General features: G+C 43.1%; 1 protein-coding gene across 2 annotated transcripts in view; it reads right to left on the bottom strand.

Annotated features, from left to right (window-relative positions):
- Window positions 1–20,376, bottom strand: part of LOC124722124 (b(0,+)-type amino acid transporter 1) — a 579,051-nt gene that overhangs the window by 39,921 nt on the left and 518,754 nt on the right. For both annotated transcript variants that reach the window (XM_047247330.1, XM_047247329.1), the window contains exon 10: window positions 14,143–14,292. In XM_047247330.1, the coding sequence (XP_047103286.1) occupies window positions 14,143–14,292 (150 nt within the window). The remainder of the gene's footprint in view (window positions 1–14,142; window positions 14,293–20,376) is intronic.

Genomic DNA, 20,376 nt, shown 5'->3' with positions numbered 1-20,376 from the left:
CCTCCCACTCAGTGTTTTATTAATGAAGCCAATCAGCTCTCTGACCGAACACACTTTTTTTATTTTTTATTAATCTCAGTTTGTTCGTTTTTGTTCGTTGTATCTGCCCGGGGCGGACGTCGCAAGACACCCGTTTTCAGTTCGTCGTTGATCCATTAACTCAGTTTTTTTTATTACAGAGGGCAGCTAACCCTCTGACCGAACACGCTGAGTTACTGTGCCGGCAAACGCTGAGCTACCGTGCCGGCAGACTAAACCATACAACACACTCCATGTACTTAATCATATTATCTTACCCCTTGCTAAAAACGTTAATCTTAGATAATTATGTTACTAATTGAAATTTAATTATGAAGAACAACACGTTTTGGGTGGATCTTCAGTCCGTCGCTGCCTTCAGATAGCCTACTCTCATAATACGCAAAGTTACAATAATTCTTTTGCCACGAATATGATGTTTCTCATTATTTTATTGGAAGGAATCACACAACTAACAACGGGTTTTTCAGTGATTCTCAATTTGCTGGTGGTCAGAAACGGCATACATACATATAGGCTTGAAATGAATGCCAATATGGCGCCTCACAAGTCTGTACTGAAGGGACACGGCGTGCGTGTGACGTAGGTGGCGTTGTGCCATCTCATTGGTCAACGCTCAGAATATCTGACATGCCAGATATTGCTCTGCACGTCAGGAAAGACTCCCGAACGTGCTATTCCACGCTATGACGTCAGAAACTAGGCACGCTCAACGCTTAACGTTCGGACGTACGGTCCGTGTGCCGACGGCTTAAGGACAGTCGCTGCTAGACGCAGCCACGAACGAGAGACGTCAACGAAGACGCGCCGTCAAGATATTCGATACGGCGCCTCTGCTAGAAGTCTACTAACACTAGGGCGGAGCGCCGCTCAGCCGCACTCTTTGATAGCCCCTCTGGTAGCAGCGTCGTTATCGTAGTTCATATCCAGGAAAGAGCTAGTGTCAGTAGTCAGAACTGTACACCGAAGTTCATAGCTGTAATTCAGTACAAGACAAAAACTGTTGCGACGCTACATTAATGTAGTATTCAGTGCAAGAACAATTATTAATGTGTTCTGTGATTGTAAATGTATATCATCCCTCATATGGACATGGATTTCTGCTACAGCTGTAGCCTCCACTCGACGTCCTCCAGAAGTCACAGCTATTGAACTGTTGTCTAGTCTTGCTGCGACATATATAAAACCAGTTCACGGCGCAGTGTGTCGCTCTTTACACCACCATTGGCGTCACTTAGCACTGACAACAGGAATGTGTGGTTTATGAGAAGCTACTCGACCAGTGTACCGCATTCTCTGTAACTCCCTACGCACAGTCATTGTGCTGACTGGACTACCGGTGGCACTCTGGAATTCACGTAAGATTCCTTCCTCTGGTTTCATGCAACTTTTCACAACCACTGTCCGCAATGCTCGACGGTCCCTGTCCGTCCATAGATGAGGTCTGCCTGGTCTCAGTTTAGTGGTGGTTGTCCCTTCACGTTTGCGCTTCATAATCACGTTATCAACAGACGAATCGGGCGCTGAAATATCCCTGATGTATTTGTTACTCAGGTGACATCCAAAGGCTAAACGACGTTCTAAGCCACTGAGCACTCCTGGCCGACCGTTCTGCTGTTACGTGTACCGGTATGAAATGAGCGTTTTTTTTGTGAAAATGAAACACTAATTTTGAATTGAAAAGTAAAAACATTTTATTCAAAGTACTGACCATTGCTTTCTATACATTTTGACCACCTTTCTGGCAATTTGTGGACACCACGCCAGTAGAAATGTTCGTCTTTTGAAGCAACCAATCAGACACCCAATTTTCGACTTCTTCGTAGGAATCTAAGTGTTCCTCAGCCAATGCGCGTCCCATTGATGAAAACAAATGGTAGTCAGAAGGGGCCAAGTCTGGTGAATACGGCGGGTGGGGTAGCAGCTCTCAGCCAAGTGTTTTGATTGTAACCTGAACCAGTTTTGCTTTGTGTGCAGGTGCATTGTCGTGTAAAAAAATTACTTTGCCATGTCTTCTGGCCCATTCTGGTCTTTCTTCGATCAATGCATAGTTCAAATCGATCATTTGTTGTCTGTAGCGATTAGTATTCACAATTTCACCGGGTTTTAGAAGCTCATGATACACCACACCTTTCTGACTCCGCCAAACACAGAGCTTGTCTTCTTGTAGAATCGATCTGGTTTTGCAGTCGATGTTGATGGTTGTCCCGGATTAACCCATGATTTTTCCCCTATGCAAAATTGATTTTCTTTCATGTCTTTGAAGCAAAATATGACAAATGGTTTTTCGGTTTTCCATCTGTCTTTCATTCAATTCATGTGGCACCCATTTTCCACACGTTTGGATCTTTCCCATAACTTTCAAACGGTCAGAAATTGTTTGTTGTGCAACATTTAGTATTCCTGCCATTTGCTTAAAGTATAATATTCATCCAATATTGCTTGCAATTCACTTTTTTGGTGGGTCGTCCACGTTCTTCATTTCTTACATCAAAATAATTATTTCTGAACCACTGAAACCATCTTTTTCATGTTGCTTCTGATAGAGCATGATCACCATATGCCTCGACAAGCATTCGATGCGACTCTGCAGCACTTTTTTTTCAAATGAAAACAAAAAATTTATGCTTTCCGCAAATTATCACTTTCTGGTACAAAATTCGACATTGTTAACACGATGAAAACATATGATGTTGTTTGTTCCATGACTTGATGTATACTAAATATCTTTGACAGATGTCATACCAACAAAACAAAAAGAAATGAAGGCTCGTTCACAACAAATGTTCCCTATCGACACATTTATATCCTAACGCTCATTTCATACCGGTACACCTGGTAATTCTCTACATACAACATACTCCCCGCCTCATTTTACACTGCCAGGTAAACCTATCGTGAAATCTAGCGGTCGATTCCGCGTTACACATGGGTCTTCGGATACTTTCGATAAGGCGCTGTATATACGAGGGTCGTTCAATAAGTAATGCCCCACATTTTTTTCAGAACGTATTTATTTTTAAGAGTCAGAATTTGGTGACAATATACATCAACATGTCCTTGTCTACCTAGTCTCCATCACGTTATATGGCCGTACACCAACGCTGTGCAATAGCATGTATCCCCTGCTGGTAAACTCTATTGTCCTATAGGCGTAGCCATGTTTTCACTGCATGACTAACACTCTCGACATCTTCAAAGTGTATTCCCCGTAGAGAATCTTCAAGCGGCAGAACATATGTTGGTCCGAGGGTGCCAGCTCTGGACTGTAGGGGGGATGAGGCAGCCCAAGCGTGGCTGATCATGGAGCTCTGTTTCTGCATTTCCTGAGGCTGTACCTTTCTTTACCCACCGCCCAACTGTACTCCTATCAACTGCAACATCGCCATACACTGCACACAAACGTTTATGGATGTTCACCACGGTTTCTTTTTCTGCACACAAGAATTCAACAACAGCACGCTGCTTGTAACGTGATCGTATGTAGACGCCATTTTGACACTGTACTACGGCTCTGCCATCTGCCAGAACAGTTCGAAACTTCACCGGCGGACAGAACAAACATCAGTGTGAAGTACCAACAATGGCGTTTGTCTATGTATATTAATGGCTTTTAAAAAAATGTGGGGCCTTACTTATTGAAAGACCCTCGTAACTTGGATTCGCTCAAACTGTGTTGTTCCTAGTGCTTGTTATTATTTTTTTGATATGTAACTATGATGATCGTTGCTAAGCTGACATGTAAAATTGTACCCACACTTTTCATAAAATGAGAATTTTCTTTCACTTATTTATCTTCCTGGCATCTAATGCAATTCCTTATACTTATATATGACAGATGTTATCAATGCAATATTAAGCACGTTTCGACAAGAAAACTATACCGTGTCAAAATTCCCGAAATGTTGTAGTATCATATCTCATATCTCGAAATTGATCACGTTGATGATCATACCACACAGTGAGAAAATCATATGTTTTCGGTTACTTTTTATGCAGGATATCGGAGAAGTGTACCTAGTTCCTTTCTCATTTGAGGGAAGTGAACTCGCCAAAGCAGTTCGCACATCCGTTTCGATTCTGCAAGACATGAGTCAAAATAATGATTATGTAAATAAATATACAAGATACAAAGTGAAAGTATATTTCCGAATAAATTATTTCACTATTTAAAATGACTAAGAGCTACAGGTAATATTTCTTTTCTTGTCATTCACGAGAGGAAGGTCGTACAGTAGCTAAGACAACAGACACGCATTCGCTAGGTGCGGGGCCCAAATTCCCGTCCAGCCCTCTAGATTTCGGATTTCAGTGGTTCTCCTAGTCGTTAATGCGAATACGTAGATATCTGGATGTTAATCTTCCCTTCTCTTCTTGTGGTTCAGCCAAATTACCCTGCAACCTGCGTCTCATCGACAACCACTTTGCATTCAAGATCAGACTAACGCTTAATCTGCTATTATCGCCGTAGCTTCCTACTCGACATATCCCACTGTCTGCTTTGTGTCCAATAGGGAACTAGTATCTTTGTGACGTTGTAAACTAGCATGCTTTTCGCATCTCTTTCTGCTTCTGTTTTCTTCCTTCCATCTGATCTGCCGTATTGTTTTTCGCTGTTCTTCTGACCAGCGAACTTCCTCCCCACATTGATTCCTCCTGTACTGTAGCCACATGTTACCGTTATAAGGCATTACTTTCGACAAGAACATAATGCAGAAATTGCTTAATACAATGTTAATAAGACTGGCAGTTTCATATATTCATTACTATACATGTTATTATTATTACTAAACTACCGCAGAAAATGCATCACCTGTAACGACAAGGTCATTATACTGATGTGAAAGGAAATTCATCATTTAGGAGTATGTGGTAACAAACTGAGACCAAATGAACCACACATGAACAATGTTCCAGCAAAGGGTGCCGAAATATTCGTATCAGTATACAGTGTAACAAGCCCTCCCCCCCCCCCCCCCCCGCCCCCCTATGGTGGCAACGCAGATATACAGGGTGGTCCATTGATCGTGACCGGGCCAAATAACTCACGAAATAAGCGTCAAACGGAAAAACTACTAAGAACGAAACTTGTCTAGCTTGGAGGGGGAAGCCAGATGGCGCTATGGTTGGCCCGCTAGATGGTGCTGCCATAGGTCAAACGGATATCTACTGCCTTTTTTTGCATAGGAACCCCCATTTTTTATTACATATTCCTGTAGTACGTAAAGAAATGTGAATGTTTTAGTTGGACCACTTTTTCCGCTTTGTGATAGATGGCGCTGTAATAGTCACAAACATATGCCTCACAATTTTAGACGAACAGGTAGGTTTTTTAAATTGAAATACAGAACGTAAGTACGTTTGAACATTTTATTTCGGTTGTTCCAATGTGATACATGTACCTTTGTGAACTTATCATTTCTGAGAATGCATGCTGTTACAGCGTGATTACCTGTAAATACCACATTAATGCAATAAATGCTCAAAATGATGTCCGTCAACCTCAATGCATTTGGCAAAACGTGTAACGACATTCCTCTCAACAGAGAGTAATTGGACTTCCGTAATGTTCGCATATGCATTGACAATGCGCTGACGCATGTTGTCAGGCGTTGTCGGTGGATCACGATAGCAAATATCCTTCAACTTTACCCACACAAAGAAATCCGGGGACGTCAGATCCGGTGAACGTGCTGGCCATGGTATGGTGCTTCGACGACCAATTCACCTGTCATGAAATATGCTATTCAATACCGCTTCAACCGCACGCGAGCTATGTGCCGGACATCCATCATGCTGGAAGTACATCGCCATTCTGTCATGCAGTGAAACATCTTGTTGTAACGTCGGTAGAACATTACGTAGGAAATCAGCATACGTTGCACCATTTAGATTGCCATCGATAAAATGGGGACCAATTATCCTTCCTCCCTTAATGTCGCACCATACACTAACCCGCCAAGGTCGCTGATGTTCCACTTGTCGCAGCCATCGTGGATTTTCCGTTGCCCAATAGTGCATATTATATCTCGCGCAATTTGTCTGCTACTGATGTGCGGATTAGCCGCGACAGCAGCTAAAACACCTACTTGGGCATCATCATTCGTTGCAGGTCGTGGTTGACGTTTCACATGTGGCTGAACACTTCCTGTTTCCTTAAATAACGTAACTATCCGGCGAACGGTCAGGACACTTGGATGATGTCGTCCAGGATACCGAGCAGCATACATAGCACACGCTCGTTGGGCATTTTGATTACAATAGCCATACATCAACACGATATCGACCTTTTCTGTAATTGGTAAACGGTCCATTTTAACACGGGTAATGTATCACGAAGCAAATAACATCCGCACTGGCGGAATGTTACGTGATACCACGTACTTATACGTTTGTGACTATTACAGCGCCATTTGTCACAAAGCGAAAAAAGTGGTCCAACCAAAACATTCATATTTCTTTACGTACTGCACGAATATGTAACAAAAATGGGGTTTCCTATTAAAAAAAACGGAGTTGATATCCGTTTGACCTATGGCAGCGCCATCTAGCGGGCCAACTATAGCGCCATCTGGTTTCCCCCTTCAAGCTAGACGAGTTTCGTTCTTTGTAGTTTTTTCGATTGACGCTTATTTCGTGAGATATTTGGCCCGATCACGATCAACGGACCACCCTGTATATTGTCGGATGCAAATCACCATAAAGGTGCCGAATGGCATCGTGCTGTAGTGTGTCCCAAGCATCTTGCACATTTTGTTGCAGTCAGCAATTGTTCTTGCTGGCTGTGAGGAAGGAGTAAATTCCCATGTCCCAGACCTGTTCAGTTGGCGGGAGATCTTGTGTTCTTGCTGGCCAGGGAAGTTGTACACCAAGAAGAACACCTTGTGTAGCAGCAGCCATGCATTGACCTGGTGAAAAATCACATCACCTTCCTGATGAAGAAACTGTAGTAACACGAGGATAACAACCTATGTAGTATAACGGGAACTGGTTACTTTGCCCCGCAGAAACACCAAATGTGAGCGCGACTTGTAACTGATGCTATCTCCCCCCTACCCCTACCCCCTCCCCCCACCCCCTCACGCACACACAATGAAGCCAGGGACGGGACCCGTATGTCATGGGCGAATGCACTCCAGAACATGCCGCTCACAAAGTCTACTCCGTACACGTGTACGTCCATCACTCGCATACAGACAGAATCTATTATCATCACTGAAGACGGCAGAGCACCATTCCATTCTTCAGTCGACTCCTTCACGATGCCAGAGTAGCCGTGCTTGGCGATGTCCTAGTGTCGTGGCTGCCCGGCCAGATGAACACGTGATCTTAGTACTACTGAAAGCAGACGGTTCGCCATGGCCCTCGGTGCCACAGCAGATGCAAGATGTATCCGAATTTCTTCTCTGGACGACGTTCGGTCGACCACCACTGTTCAGACAATGCGTCGAGCTCAACGTGCGTCTGAACTACGCGGACTCCCAGAACCTGGTCTACAGGCGTGGAAATGTTCCTCAGGTCACTGCTAAAAGCAACGACACGACCGACACATTGTGCCCAACATGTGCAGAAATCCGCCGATGCGTCCATCCACCTTTCCTCAGGCTCACACATCGTTCAAATGGCTGATTTTTGTCGAAAAGTTTGATTAAAGATTTCACTTACAATATTAAGATTGTTAGCTCAGAGTTTGAAGTTTCATATATTGATGAAAAAAAAAACAAGAAAAACAAAGAAATGTATGCTTGATTACTTTTTAGAATGCTATAGGTTTTTAATTTTGAGATACACACCATGATAACGGATGGGGCTCCGTTTTATTGTTACCATGAGAGTCAAAGTAAGAAAGGTTATAATGAAATGTGCGCCACTCTCTACAATTACGTTGAGTACCCTGTCCCCGTAAGAGAACCCCACTTCTTCAACAGTGCATAAGAGGCCAAAATCGCAATCATACGGTTATAAGAATGTTATTGTTCTTAACAGACAGTGTCAGAGTTGACAAAATCTACCGCTATTTCCCCATTAGAGGACATTCTTATCTACAGTCTAACCACGACTTACGTGTCGTGCGAAGATAGTTACGTATGTGTGTCAGAGTACGGTTTTCAGAGCAGTATATCTCACTTATCTCCGAATCCAGCCACCTTGGTTCCTTTAAAGTTTATGCGGCAAAAGCAAGCGAAACAGTGAATTTTAAAACACGATGAATCCCTTTATACAAAAACGTCATCTCAGCTGAAACAATGGGAAGAGGCACTAGAAAAGAGGAGAAAGCATCATCTGCTCCCCATTAGTTTCTGTGCTGCCAGTACTGTTCACAAAAGAAAAGGCAAGTAGTTGCTAAGTCCTATATCGAAGGACTCTAAATCCATACCTTCACATTAGTGAAAGCGAGGACATATTTTCCCAATAAGAGCATTGGGCTTCCTGAAACAGAAGCATGTGAAGGGAAATCTCCCATAAAAAAGAAGAAGAAAGATGATATTGCGAAACTACTGAGGAATATTATAGATAGACAGTATCAAGTTTTTATAATCATCTGAAGACTTAACCTACAACAGCAGCAGATGCAGATTACTGAAAAGTGAACAGAATCTATTATTTTTATAACATCGCCGGCCGCAGCGGCGGAGCGGTTTTAGGTGGTTCAGTCTGGAACCGCGCGACCGCTACGGTCGCAGGTTCGACTCCTACCTCGGGCATGGATGTGTGTGATGTCCTTAGGTTAGTTAGGTTTAAGTTGTAGGAGTAATCAAGAAACTTGCCTACTGTCACACTGCTTAGTTACGGGGTCACCACTTATGTAGGAGTAATTTCACTACATACAGGAAAACACTTGTGTGAATGACCACCTTTATTGTACCGCACAAACACAATACATACATACGTTAACGCGGGAAACGAACACTCGTCGTGTCCTCCAAAGAACCCCGCTCGTAAAGAGAATCTCTCAGTGTCTTGTCGACTATCGACTTGTCACTCCCACAAAGTAGTTCTAAGTCTAGGGCACTGATGACCTCAGATGTTAAGTCCCATAGTGCTCAGAGCCATTTGAACCATTTATATCATCTTTTGCATTCATTTTTATGAACTGAGGGCTGTTTTGTAAATACTTAGGGCTACAAAGATGATATTAAACATTTTCAATGGTTTAGATTCAAAGACACGTGGAAACAACATGTCATTTGGTTATCATTTAAATGTACTTCAGATCATTATTATGTATGGTAATTTCTCTATATAATTGTATGCTCCAGACAGACATATATGCTATACAGTACATTTATTGGACTCGAAATAGTGTGATTCATTAAATATAAATTTTTACTTTTATGTAATTTAAATAAGTGTCTTAAAAAATATATTTCTTTCCTCATTTATTGTTCTCAGGGGATAACTCCATGCGATAAAAATCATCATGGCAGCTACAAGCCGCGCAGGATTAGCCGAGCGGTCTAAAGCGCTGCAGTCATGGACTGTGCGGCTGGTCGGGGCGGAGGTTCGAGTCCTCCCTCGGGCATGGGTGTGTGTGTTTGTCCTTGGGATAATTTAGGTTAAGTAGCGTGTAAGCTTAGGGACTGATGACCTTAGCAGTTAAGTCCCATAAGATTTCACACAGATTTGAACATTTTTGCAGCTACAAATATTTTTCAGACTAGTTAACGTTAGCCTTAAACATTCCAGAAAATGAACTGTTTCACACAGCAGAAAGAAATTCGCCATTAAATTGCTAAAGAAGGTTGTGGAACGTTTTTTCTTCCTCCTAAATAATTTACAAATCATTAGGTGTCCTCTTTTAGAAATAAGTGATTCAGTTAATCTGATGAAAGATCACTAGACGGCCACCAAAAGTGAAACAAACCGATTAATTAAAATTGTCCGAATGCTGTCTTGAGGAATTCCTTGCCAGGTTCGAAACAGATGCTGAGCCAGGTCATTATGATTGTTGGAGTTGCTGGAGGAGGCAGATTTGAAAGTACAGTCTTCCCATTGCATGCCAGACATACGTTGTGGGTGACATATCAGAGGACCGACTAGGCCAGTCAAGGATCAGCTCATTCTTCTAGACGTTTGTGGTATGTACTATTGCGTGGGGGTCTTGCAATATCCTGCTGAAGTATGCCATATGGTCCTTGGTCAAGAAGGTTATGACAATAGGGTTTACCATTCTTCCCATATACTGGCGAGTATTCAGGCTCCCTTCAACTGCTACCAATTCAGTCCTGTTGTCGCATCGAGTCCCTCCCCACACCACGATTCCAAGAGTTGGAGAAGTACGGGTCTCGAGAAGGACTGTTTCCTGTGCAATATCACCATGTTGTCTGCGGAACTCGCCGCTGAACACCACAGGACGCCAGTCAGTGTCCCAGTTCACTCTGGCTTTGCACCAACCAAGTCTCTGTTGTCTGTGGTAAGCAGTAAAGATCTTAACCCAGCGTCCAGTATCCTGTTCCCGACAGTTCATTGTGGCATTGTCTGTAACCTCGGCTGATGTCATCCGCTTATTCGTCAGAGCCAGCCGAACAACTGAATGATCCTTTCGTGATGTCATCCTTGTGAAAGGAGACGTGCCTACTCTTTTTACCTAAGTGCAACTTGTCAGCATTCGTTCTGAAGCTGTTGCACTGCAGCCAGCTGTCGGTACGATCCTCCCGTGCTCCTCATGCCAGTGATTCGACCCTTCTCAAAGTCCGCAATAAGCCGCGCATGCATTTCCTCTGGGCATGCTGTGCTGAAATGTCCACGTGAAACGTACTAGCAACACGGTGTCGTCCAGAAATCGCGGTGGTACACCGAAGTCGGCAACGCGAATCGATACCACATACATTAGCTAGGGCTCGCTGCAATCAGCAACAACCAGTGAGAGACACTGCAGGAGAAATGCTCTCCCTCTCAGTATAGCAGCTCCTTAGTGCTGAGGTTAATATGGTGTCGTGCATGCAAGAGCCCAGCCCCATTGTGTGACCTTTGCTTCAGCAGTCAGCGTTGTTAGTCAGAGTCTCAGCGGAGCATGTTGTTGTGTTAATATTGAATGTTGTACTTCAAGAGAACAGTTGGTGATTGAATGCATCAAGCGATGCCTTCATAGTCAATAACATTTGCAAATATTTTACGCTCTCTTGTGGTAAAGATCTGTCTCGAATTAAGTAAATCTTCTTATTTATTCGTGTAAGGACGTGAATTAATGTTTCATCTGTTGTAGCTAGAAATGAACCATCTCCCACAGTCGTGGCCGGATGGTTGTACACTACTGGCCATTAAAATTGCTACACCACGAAGATGACGTGCTACAGACGCGAAATTTAACCGACAGGGAGAAGATGCTGTGATATGCAAGTGATTAGCTTTTCAGAGCATTCACACAAGGTTGGCGCTGGTGGCGCCACCTACAACGTGCTGACACGAGGAAAGGTTCCAACCGATTTCTCATACACAAACAGCAGTTTACCGACGCTGCCTGGTGAAACGTTGTTGTGATGCCTCGTGTAAGGAGGAGAAATGCGTACCATCACGTTTCCGACTTTGATAAAGGTCGGATTGTAGCCTATCGCGATTGGGATCTACCGTATCGCGCCATTGCTGCTCGTGTTGGTCGAGATCCAATGACTGTTAGCAGAATATGGAATCGGTCGTTCAGCAGGGTAATACGGAACGCCGTGCTGGATCCCAACGGCCTCGTATCACTAGCAGTCGAGATGACAGGCATCTTATCCGCGTGGCTGTAACGGATCGTGCAGCCACGTCTCGATCCTTGAGTCAACAGATGGGTACGTTTGCAAGACAACAACCATCTACACTAACAGTTCGACGACGTTTGCAGCAGCATGGACTATCCGCTCGGAGACCATGGCTGCGGTTACCCTTGACGCTGCATCACAGACAGGAGAGCCTGCGATGGTGTACTCAACGACGAACCTGGGTGCATGAATGGCAAAACTTCATTTTTTTCGGATGAATCCAGGTTCTGTTTACAGCACCATGATGGTCGCATCCGTGTTTGGCGACATCGCGGTGAACGCACATTGGAAGCGTGTATTCGTCATCGCCATACTGACGTATCACCCGGCGAGATGGTATGGGGTGCCATTGGTTACACGTCTCGGTCACCTCTTGTTTGCAGTGACGGCTCTTTGAACAGTGGACGTTACATTTCAGATGTGTTACGCCCCGTGGCTCTACCCTTCATTCGATCCGTGCGAAACCTTACATTTCAGCATGATAATGCACGACCGCATGTTGCAGGTCCCGTACGGGCCTTTCTGGATACAGAAAATGTTCGACTGCTGTCCTGGCCAGCAAATTCTCCGGATCTCTCACCAATTGAAGACGTCTGGTCAATGGTGGCCGAGCAACTGGCTCGTCACAATACGCCAGTTACTACTCTTGATGAACTGTTGTATCGTGTTGAAGCTGCATGGGCAGCTGTATCTGTACACGCCATCCAAGCTCTGTTTGACTCGATGCCCAGGCGTATCAAGGCCGTTATTACGGCCAGAGGTGATTGTTCTGGGCACTGGTTTCTCAGGATCTATACATCCAAATTGCGTGAAAATGTAATCACATATCAGTTCTAGTATAATATATTTGTCCACTGAATACCCGTTTATCATCTGCATTTCTTCTTGGTGTAGCAATTTTAATGGCCAGTAGTGTACGGGAAGGTGTCTTCGTTGAGTGACTGTAGGAGGATACAAGATGACTTGGACAGGATTTGTGATTGGTGTAAAGAATGGCAGCTAACTCTAAATATAGATAAATGTAAATTAATGAAGATGAATAGGAAAAAGAATCCTGTAATGTTTGAATACTGCATTAGTAGTGTAGCGCATGACACAGTCACGTCGATTAAATATTTGGGCGTAACATTGCAGAGTGATATGAAGTGGGACAAGTATGTAATGGCAGTTGTGGGGAAGGCGGATAGTCGTCTTCGGTTCATTGGTAGAATTTTGGGAAGTTGTGGTTCATCCGTAAAAGAGACCGCTTATAAAACACTAATACGACCTATTCTTGAGTACTGCTCGGGCGTTTGGGATCCCTATCAGGTCGGATTGAGGGAGGACATAGAAGCAATTCAGAGGCGGGCTGCTAGATTTGTTACTGGTAGGTTTGATCATCACTCGAGTGTTACGGAAATGGTTCAGGAACTCGGGTGGGAGTCTCTAGAGGAAAGGAGGCATTCTTTTCGTGAATCGTTACTGAGGAAAGTTAGAGAACCAGCATTTGAGGCTGACTGCAGTACAGTTTTACTGCCGACAACTTACATTCCGCGGGAAGACCACAAAGATAAGATAAGAGAGATTAGGGCTCGTACAGAGGCATATAGGCAGTCATTTTTCCCTCGTTCTGTTTGAGAGTGGAACAGGGAGAGAAGATGCTAGTTGTGGTACGAGATACCCTCCGCCACGCACCGTATGGTGTATTTCGGAGTATGTATGTAGATGTAGATGTATTGTAGTTTCTCCTGGTCGCAATACATCATGTTCTCACACCATTATTCACCTGTAGGAATGGCTCTTTTGTATCCTGAAAACACTGACGATAAGCTCGCATAAGGGTAAATATTTAATCAACATATCCCACGGAAATGCAAAAAAGAAACAAAAACGATTATCATTTTGGTAGACTTCTATGCAGATGTTCATGTTGTAACATTTCCCATTGCCATCAGTGTATGTCTACATATAGTAATAATGCTCGTATGTGACAATGTGCATATGTTTAACGAACGAATAAAGATGAGGCAGAACACAAGTTCGCATTGGAAATGGTCGGAAAAAAATGTATGCTGCGCCCTTTTCTACGAAACCATCCCGGCATTCTCAATAATTTATTTAGCGAAGCAGCAGAAAACCTGAATCTGAATAACCTGACGAGGACTCGAATGCCGCTCCCGCAGAATGCGATTCCTGTGCTTTAATCATTACGCCAGCTCTCTCGATTACTCTTGTGTAAAGAACAGTGTGATAATTCTCAACAGGAATCAACGAGGAAAAATGGAAAAAAGAAGCACTCGACATGAGGCAGTGGTTATTCTTGCAATAAAGGGAACGGACGGAATTTTTAAAACAACGTTTGTAAAACAAAATGGAGACAGACCTTGTAGGGCCGTGGCGCATTTGGTTTGGTTCTCCGCATTACTAGCAGAGCCAGCATTGAGCCACCGTAGAATATCCAAGCTGTGAAGCTGAAGAAATCTATCAACGAGTCGATGTTCCCCGCTGCGACCATTGCGATGGCAATCAGTGACTGCAACAAAAAAGAAACTATGTTAGAAAAAATATTTTGTAGGATAGTAGATTACGTGGGTCGGTATCAGACGAGGACTGCGCCCAGTAGCCCAGAAGACTGCGAAGGTTTCTGAAACAAGACAATCAGCATTGTTGTCACTTCCCTCTCGGTGATATCTGAAAAGCCGAAAGAGGTGACAGTGCAAAACATGATAATTTCAGAAAATGAGCTACTCCTCCGAGGGGTACACCTATCCTAAAATTTTCAATATAATCACAGATCAATGTGTCTGAAACGCTGAATTTTTGCTGTGATTGCTCTTACCAATAGTAGTGGAACTGTTTCTTATGAGTAAGCGTTAGTCAAGGGTTGTACTAAAAGGCTCAACACTATCTGAAATACCATAATATTAATTGTCTAATTTCGATGTCAATAAATTAATGTATTCCTAAAGTTAACAACAAACGACTACCTCATAGGAGAAACAGGCAACAGTCATTACGTACCCTTAGCAACAAACTGGACTATCAAACAAAATAGTTCGAAATTATTGTTGAAGCCGGTGGTTTGTTAGACGAACATGATAGCGAAACGCAGATATTAATTCATGTCTCCCAAGGTGAGATCTCAACCTCTAGTCTTAAAAAATATGCGGGAGGTACTAGACAGGATTCAAATGACTGCTTTCAGTTTCTTTCTTTGGTGTGAGTTCCGTTACTAAGGATATCCGCACATTCGAGTCTTTTGGTCATGACCATGACGTAGACGCTATGGGAATAGTTAAGTAGCGCGCTGAACTACATACCTGCCTGCCTGCACGCAATTCCGCAACAGCGTGGTGGAGCACAATTAGGATGAACACGATTTGGGCTCCAATCCGGAGAATGAGTAGCCGAGGGAAATGCTAGAGAACCTTAGTCATCCTGTCCTAGCTACTGTGTGGCATTTAAAGGCACATCACACTTAACAGTGTTGTGATGGAAAGATCTGACTCGGAGAAAATAATCAACATATATTTACATTTGTTGTAATAATCAACCACCATCTGCGCGAAAGAAATTTTATTCTTTTACCAGTTTCAGGCACTTAGTGTCTTTCTTCAGAAGAATGTAATTATCACCTTATTAGCGAACGTCAATAAGCAGATGTATGAAGCATATTACTATAGTTTCTTATAGCAGATTTGTACAGGCGCCATGATCCACATGACAAAAATAATACGTTGCACACACCTGGTTATTTCTGACGCTCGCTAATAATGCGATAGTTACAATTTTCTGAAAAAGGGCACTAGGCGCCTGAAACTTGGATAAAATAATATATTTACACGACCTGAACGGATGGATTTGTAACCATATGGGTTTAGAGCGCAACGAATCTACACCTGAGGCTATTCCGCAATCAATGATCTTGTGAAACTCGGCTCGCTCTGTTCAGCCAGGCGGCTCAGAAGGATGCACCCTGGTTGATGTCCTGTTCTCTGACTACGGTCTTATATTATACGTTAATGAAAAAAAAAGGTGCTTATGCACTACTAGACGAACTTTGTGGATTTAAGACTATGAACTTATTAGAACTCAACTCTTCGTTTTTAACGGGAAGAAATCTTCTGACGTGAAAGTAGCTTCCTGCGTACCCCAAGAGAGGGTTTAGGATCTTGCTGTTCATTATACACTGGCTGGACAAAAATTTGCAAACACGAAAAGCACAACACATTACCATGCATAATACGGCGTAGGAAACTAAATGGCATTAAAAACAGCTTCCAGTCGTTTGGGAATCGATAAATATAGGTCCTGTATGGTTTTCAAGGGAACCTTATAGCACTGTTCCTGCAAAACAGTGGCCTGTTCGGGGAACGATGATGAAGGTGGATAGCGAAGGCATCACAATTGGGGAACGAACATTGTACCATGTGATGGACATAATCAGTCGAAATGATCACGTAATCGTTGCAGTAATGCGACCCCTCAGAGTAACAAAATGGCTCTGAGCACTATGGGACTCAACATCTTAGGTCATAAGTCCCCTAGAACTTAGAACTACTTAAACCTAACTAACCTAAGGACATCACACACACCCATGCCCGAGGCAGGATTCGAACCTGCGACCGTAGCAGTCGCGCGGTTCCGGACTGCGCGCCTAGAACCGCGAGACCACCGCGGCCGGCCCCTCAGAGTAACTATAGGGTCCATGGAATACAACGATGTGGCTACCGACCATCACCGAATCCCTGCCAAGTTTCAGTCTTGGGATTTAAACTCGGCCAGAAGTCGTAAACAGTGAGAGACAAGACTCATGCGACCAAATGACCTTCTTCCATTACTCCATAGTCCAGGTTTTATGGCTTCGGCACCACGTTTTCCCGTTAACGGGCGTTTGCATCACGGGTGAGTGGCTTTGTAATTCCAGTTCACTCTACAATTCCCTGCTTATGAAGGCCCCTTCGTGTTGTTCTGGTGCTGACAGGGTTCGTGACTGCGACATTCAGTTCTGCATTGACTTTTTCAGCTGTCGTCCTCTTTTTATTGTTAACAATCCTCTTCAATGACCGTCACGCAACACACATTTTCGTCCGCGTTGTGACTTAACGGATGTTGCTTTTCCGCTTTCCCTGTATACGATGTAAATCTTCGATACGGTGCCTCTTGAAACACCAAACACTTGGGCTACGTTGGTTTCGGAAGTATCCATGAAACGAACACCAACAAATTGTCCACGTTCGAATGCACTTGTTTCCGACATTATACACCCGCAAATGCACAGAACACTGTTCTGAGCACAACTGGCGGTTGCAACATATTGAGGCATTGCACAGGTGCTGTTCGTGGCCAAATGCAAGATAACAGCGCAACCTGCGGGTGTGGCTAGGCTCTACATTTATATTCAAGCATACATTTCTCGCGGTGTTTCCATACTTTTTTCGAAACCCTGCATACAAAAATGACATGGTGGGCAACGTCGCAGGCTCCATGAGGCTGTTGGTAGATGACACTGTCACAGCGCCAGAAACCTGCAGTGAAATGAAGGAATATCTATAGAGGATCGACGTATGGTTCAATGACAGGCAGGAGACCGCAGCATAAATAAATGTAACGCTCATAAATAAGCGGAAAGACCCATAATTTTTTATTGCACGGTTTGCAATAGCTTGCTGGACACAATAACAAGATGTCTAGAAGTATGAGTCTGGACAGATTTAAAAGTGGATACACCACATAAAACTGGTTGTAGGAGTAATACATGTCAGACAGAGTCATTCGGAGAATCGTGACGAAATATGATTTTCCCACGAATGTGTTAGCTAATAAAATCTTTCGGCTTATTCTTTTTCTTTTTTAAAGGAAGGAAAGTAGGCTAGAGTTTAACGTTCCGTCGCCGACGAGACAATTGGAAACGGAGCCAAGATAGGAAATGGCATTTGCCTTAAGCAAATTAGGGAAATCACGGGAAACCTAGTGTAAGTCGTGGACGAGCGACCGTAATGTGCCAACGTTGTTTTGTCACAAATCGCAGTGGAGCAACATCTGACTGTAAATCAAATGTTCAAGACATTCACCAAAACGTTTTGAAGAAGAGAAAAGTGCGTGACAAGTCTGTACTGTAGACTTCGTCTTCCGAACAGAAACGAGTGGACCCCTGCCTCAGCTTGATTGAAATGCGAAATGCCGACAATTCCGTTCTGGAAACAAATCATCAGTGGCGACGAGATTTGGTGTTATCAATATGAACCTATCATGGCAGAAATTTGCATGGAGGGCCAATGCTCTGACAAGATAATCGACACTCAAGCCAGTATGACGTGCGAGTTGAACAACGTCGCAAAGAAGAACTTTTCTGACAGTTTTACATGGTTGTACGAACGTTCTGTGCCTAGTATTCAAATGGGGGGAGTGTGTGTAGAACACCTGAAGCATTAAAAACACCTTCTTAACGTTTCCGTGTTTCTTATTAATCCAGTCTTGAAACATAACGTATCCTGTGAGTTACACATTACTGGTATCACACCTACGAGACGTTTTTAATAATGCCGTTCGTCTGTGTTTTCGCCTGTATCATACTAAGTTATTAGAATGTTTCAGTGCACAGTTCGGTCCCCTGCAGATGTGAAGTTAGTTTACCGTGCGTCAGACATCAGATGAGGCGTGTTTGAAGATGGCTGCGTCGATAAGAGCGCTACAGATTCATTCCCACATCGTCGCGCAACTGAGAAAGTGCACTGTGCTCGCGGCGAGACCTTAAATAAATGTTCCATTGCTGATAGTATTGTACTACGGCGGGACAGGATTATTTGATAATTTTCATTCGTGGAATTCTGAGAAACTCCGTGACACTGCCGACCAGTAACAATAGAAACAGTGTAGCCCTGCGTAATTTCAATATGTTTTTTCCAAAGTCAACCGTCTGCCACATCATGGAGGGAGTAAGTGAAATAGACCGTGGAATCCTTAGCGACAGCCTCTTGTAGGAATGTGGGGAATTATGTAGCGTAATTACGTTAGGATTCTGGTTCTAGCACGCTCGCTATGCTTGAGGAGGGACCTCATATAAGAAGACGTGAAATACTCGTGGAGCGGTATCTGCAACGAAACGACGTGAGGGAACCGAATGTACGCCGGCTTCAACAATAGCTCTCGAACCAACAGAGTCTTAGAACATTACAGATAAATTAGTGTTTTCTTACATGTCAGTTACATACATTTGTTTAGTAACACAAAAGCGCCAGTGTAGTGATTCACTCGTTCAGGGTCACTTGGTGAGGTATGAAGCTGGAAAACCGGGACATTATATGCTAAAATCGAAGTGAATGGCCCATAGTTTTACCTCTGACAGTTTTTCGTCTACGTGAATACCTGACACTTATTGTCATATTTGTGTAGTTATTTAATGAAAAGTTTATTATTTTCCCAGGAACTTTATTTAAACGTTGATTGCAAGTGCTATTAAGAAACTGTACTAATTTAAAAGTGGTCAGTTTCATATGTTAGTGGACGCCACAACTGAAAAGATAACCAAAAGACGCTTCTGTCAGGAAGGCATAAAGAATTGTTTAAACAATTTTTAATGACAATTCGTTCTCATTTAATGTGAGTAGACTTGCCCAAGAATACTAGCTTATTTATGAACAAACTTTTATTTGTAATTATTGTGAATGATCTGAGTGTGACCGAATATTTATAAAAATTCTCTATTTAAATATTGTTGTAATACATTAGTTTAGTCTGGGAAGTGGTCAAGATGAGTCAAATCATGTCTGTAGAACTTAAGAACGATGTGTTTTTTTATGGGGTGACCTTCAGCCAATGGAAAAGCAGACAGTAGTGGGACACTGCAGGAGTCAAGTGGAGACTGAAACTTTTGGAGTGAAGAGCTTAAGGGAGCAATTGGGGAACTTTACGTTGAGTTCTTGAAGAAGGCAGATCTGCCTGCAGTAACATGCATGATTCGGTTGTATAGGTGATTGATTCTGGGCAGTGAACGGCTGCTATCATACTTTGACTTGTGAAGGGACTTCATATTACGAGAGAACTGAAAGTGCTCCAATGTAGGACTCTAACTTTTTCCGCTTGTATTACGGATCTGAGGCTGGACCATGAGTTACTATTCTTTGTATCGTGCGTGTTAATATGTGAATCATCATGTTAAACTCTGAACTTTTTTCAGCTGGTGAATATTTCATGTGCTGTGATCATGAAATGCTCTTAGTTTTTGCGAGTCTTTGATGACTATTAGTTTGAGGATTCTGCTACCATTCTCATAACGCTCTCAACATAGCTTTATTGCTTTTGATAAGGGTATTTTCTGTTGGTATTTTAGCTGAATATCGTAGGACCACTTCCAGTGTACCTGAGATGTCTTTTCTTGAGTAAACATTATTCAACATAACTCTCTGTCATTTACATCAATTACAGACGTTACAATAGAACTCTTTTTAATAAATTATCCATTTAACTTAATTTTGTATTTATGTGTATTTCATTAACTCGCAATTCTAGCCAGTGCATAGATTATTCGACTGCAGGTTATTATTTGCAGTGAATTAGCTATGGGGAATGAAAGCAGATGTGCATGACTCTACACTATGACCACATTGAGTTACAC

Source organism: Schistocerca piceifrons, chromosome X (assembly GCF_021461385.2).
Source record: "Schistocerca piceifrons isolate TAMUIC-IGC-003096 chromosome X, iqSchPice1.1, whole genome shotgun sequence".
Lineage (NCBI taxonomy): Eukaryota > Metazoa > Arthropoda > Insecta > Orthoptera > Acrididae > Schistocerca > Schistocerca piceifrons.
Note: the sequence above shows the minus strand (reverse complement) of the source record. Positions and strands in the feature narration are given on the sequence as shown.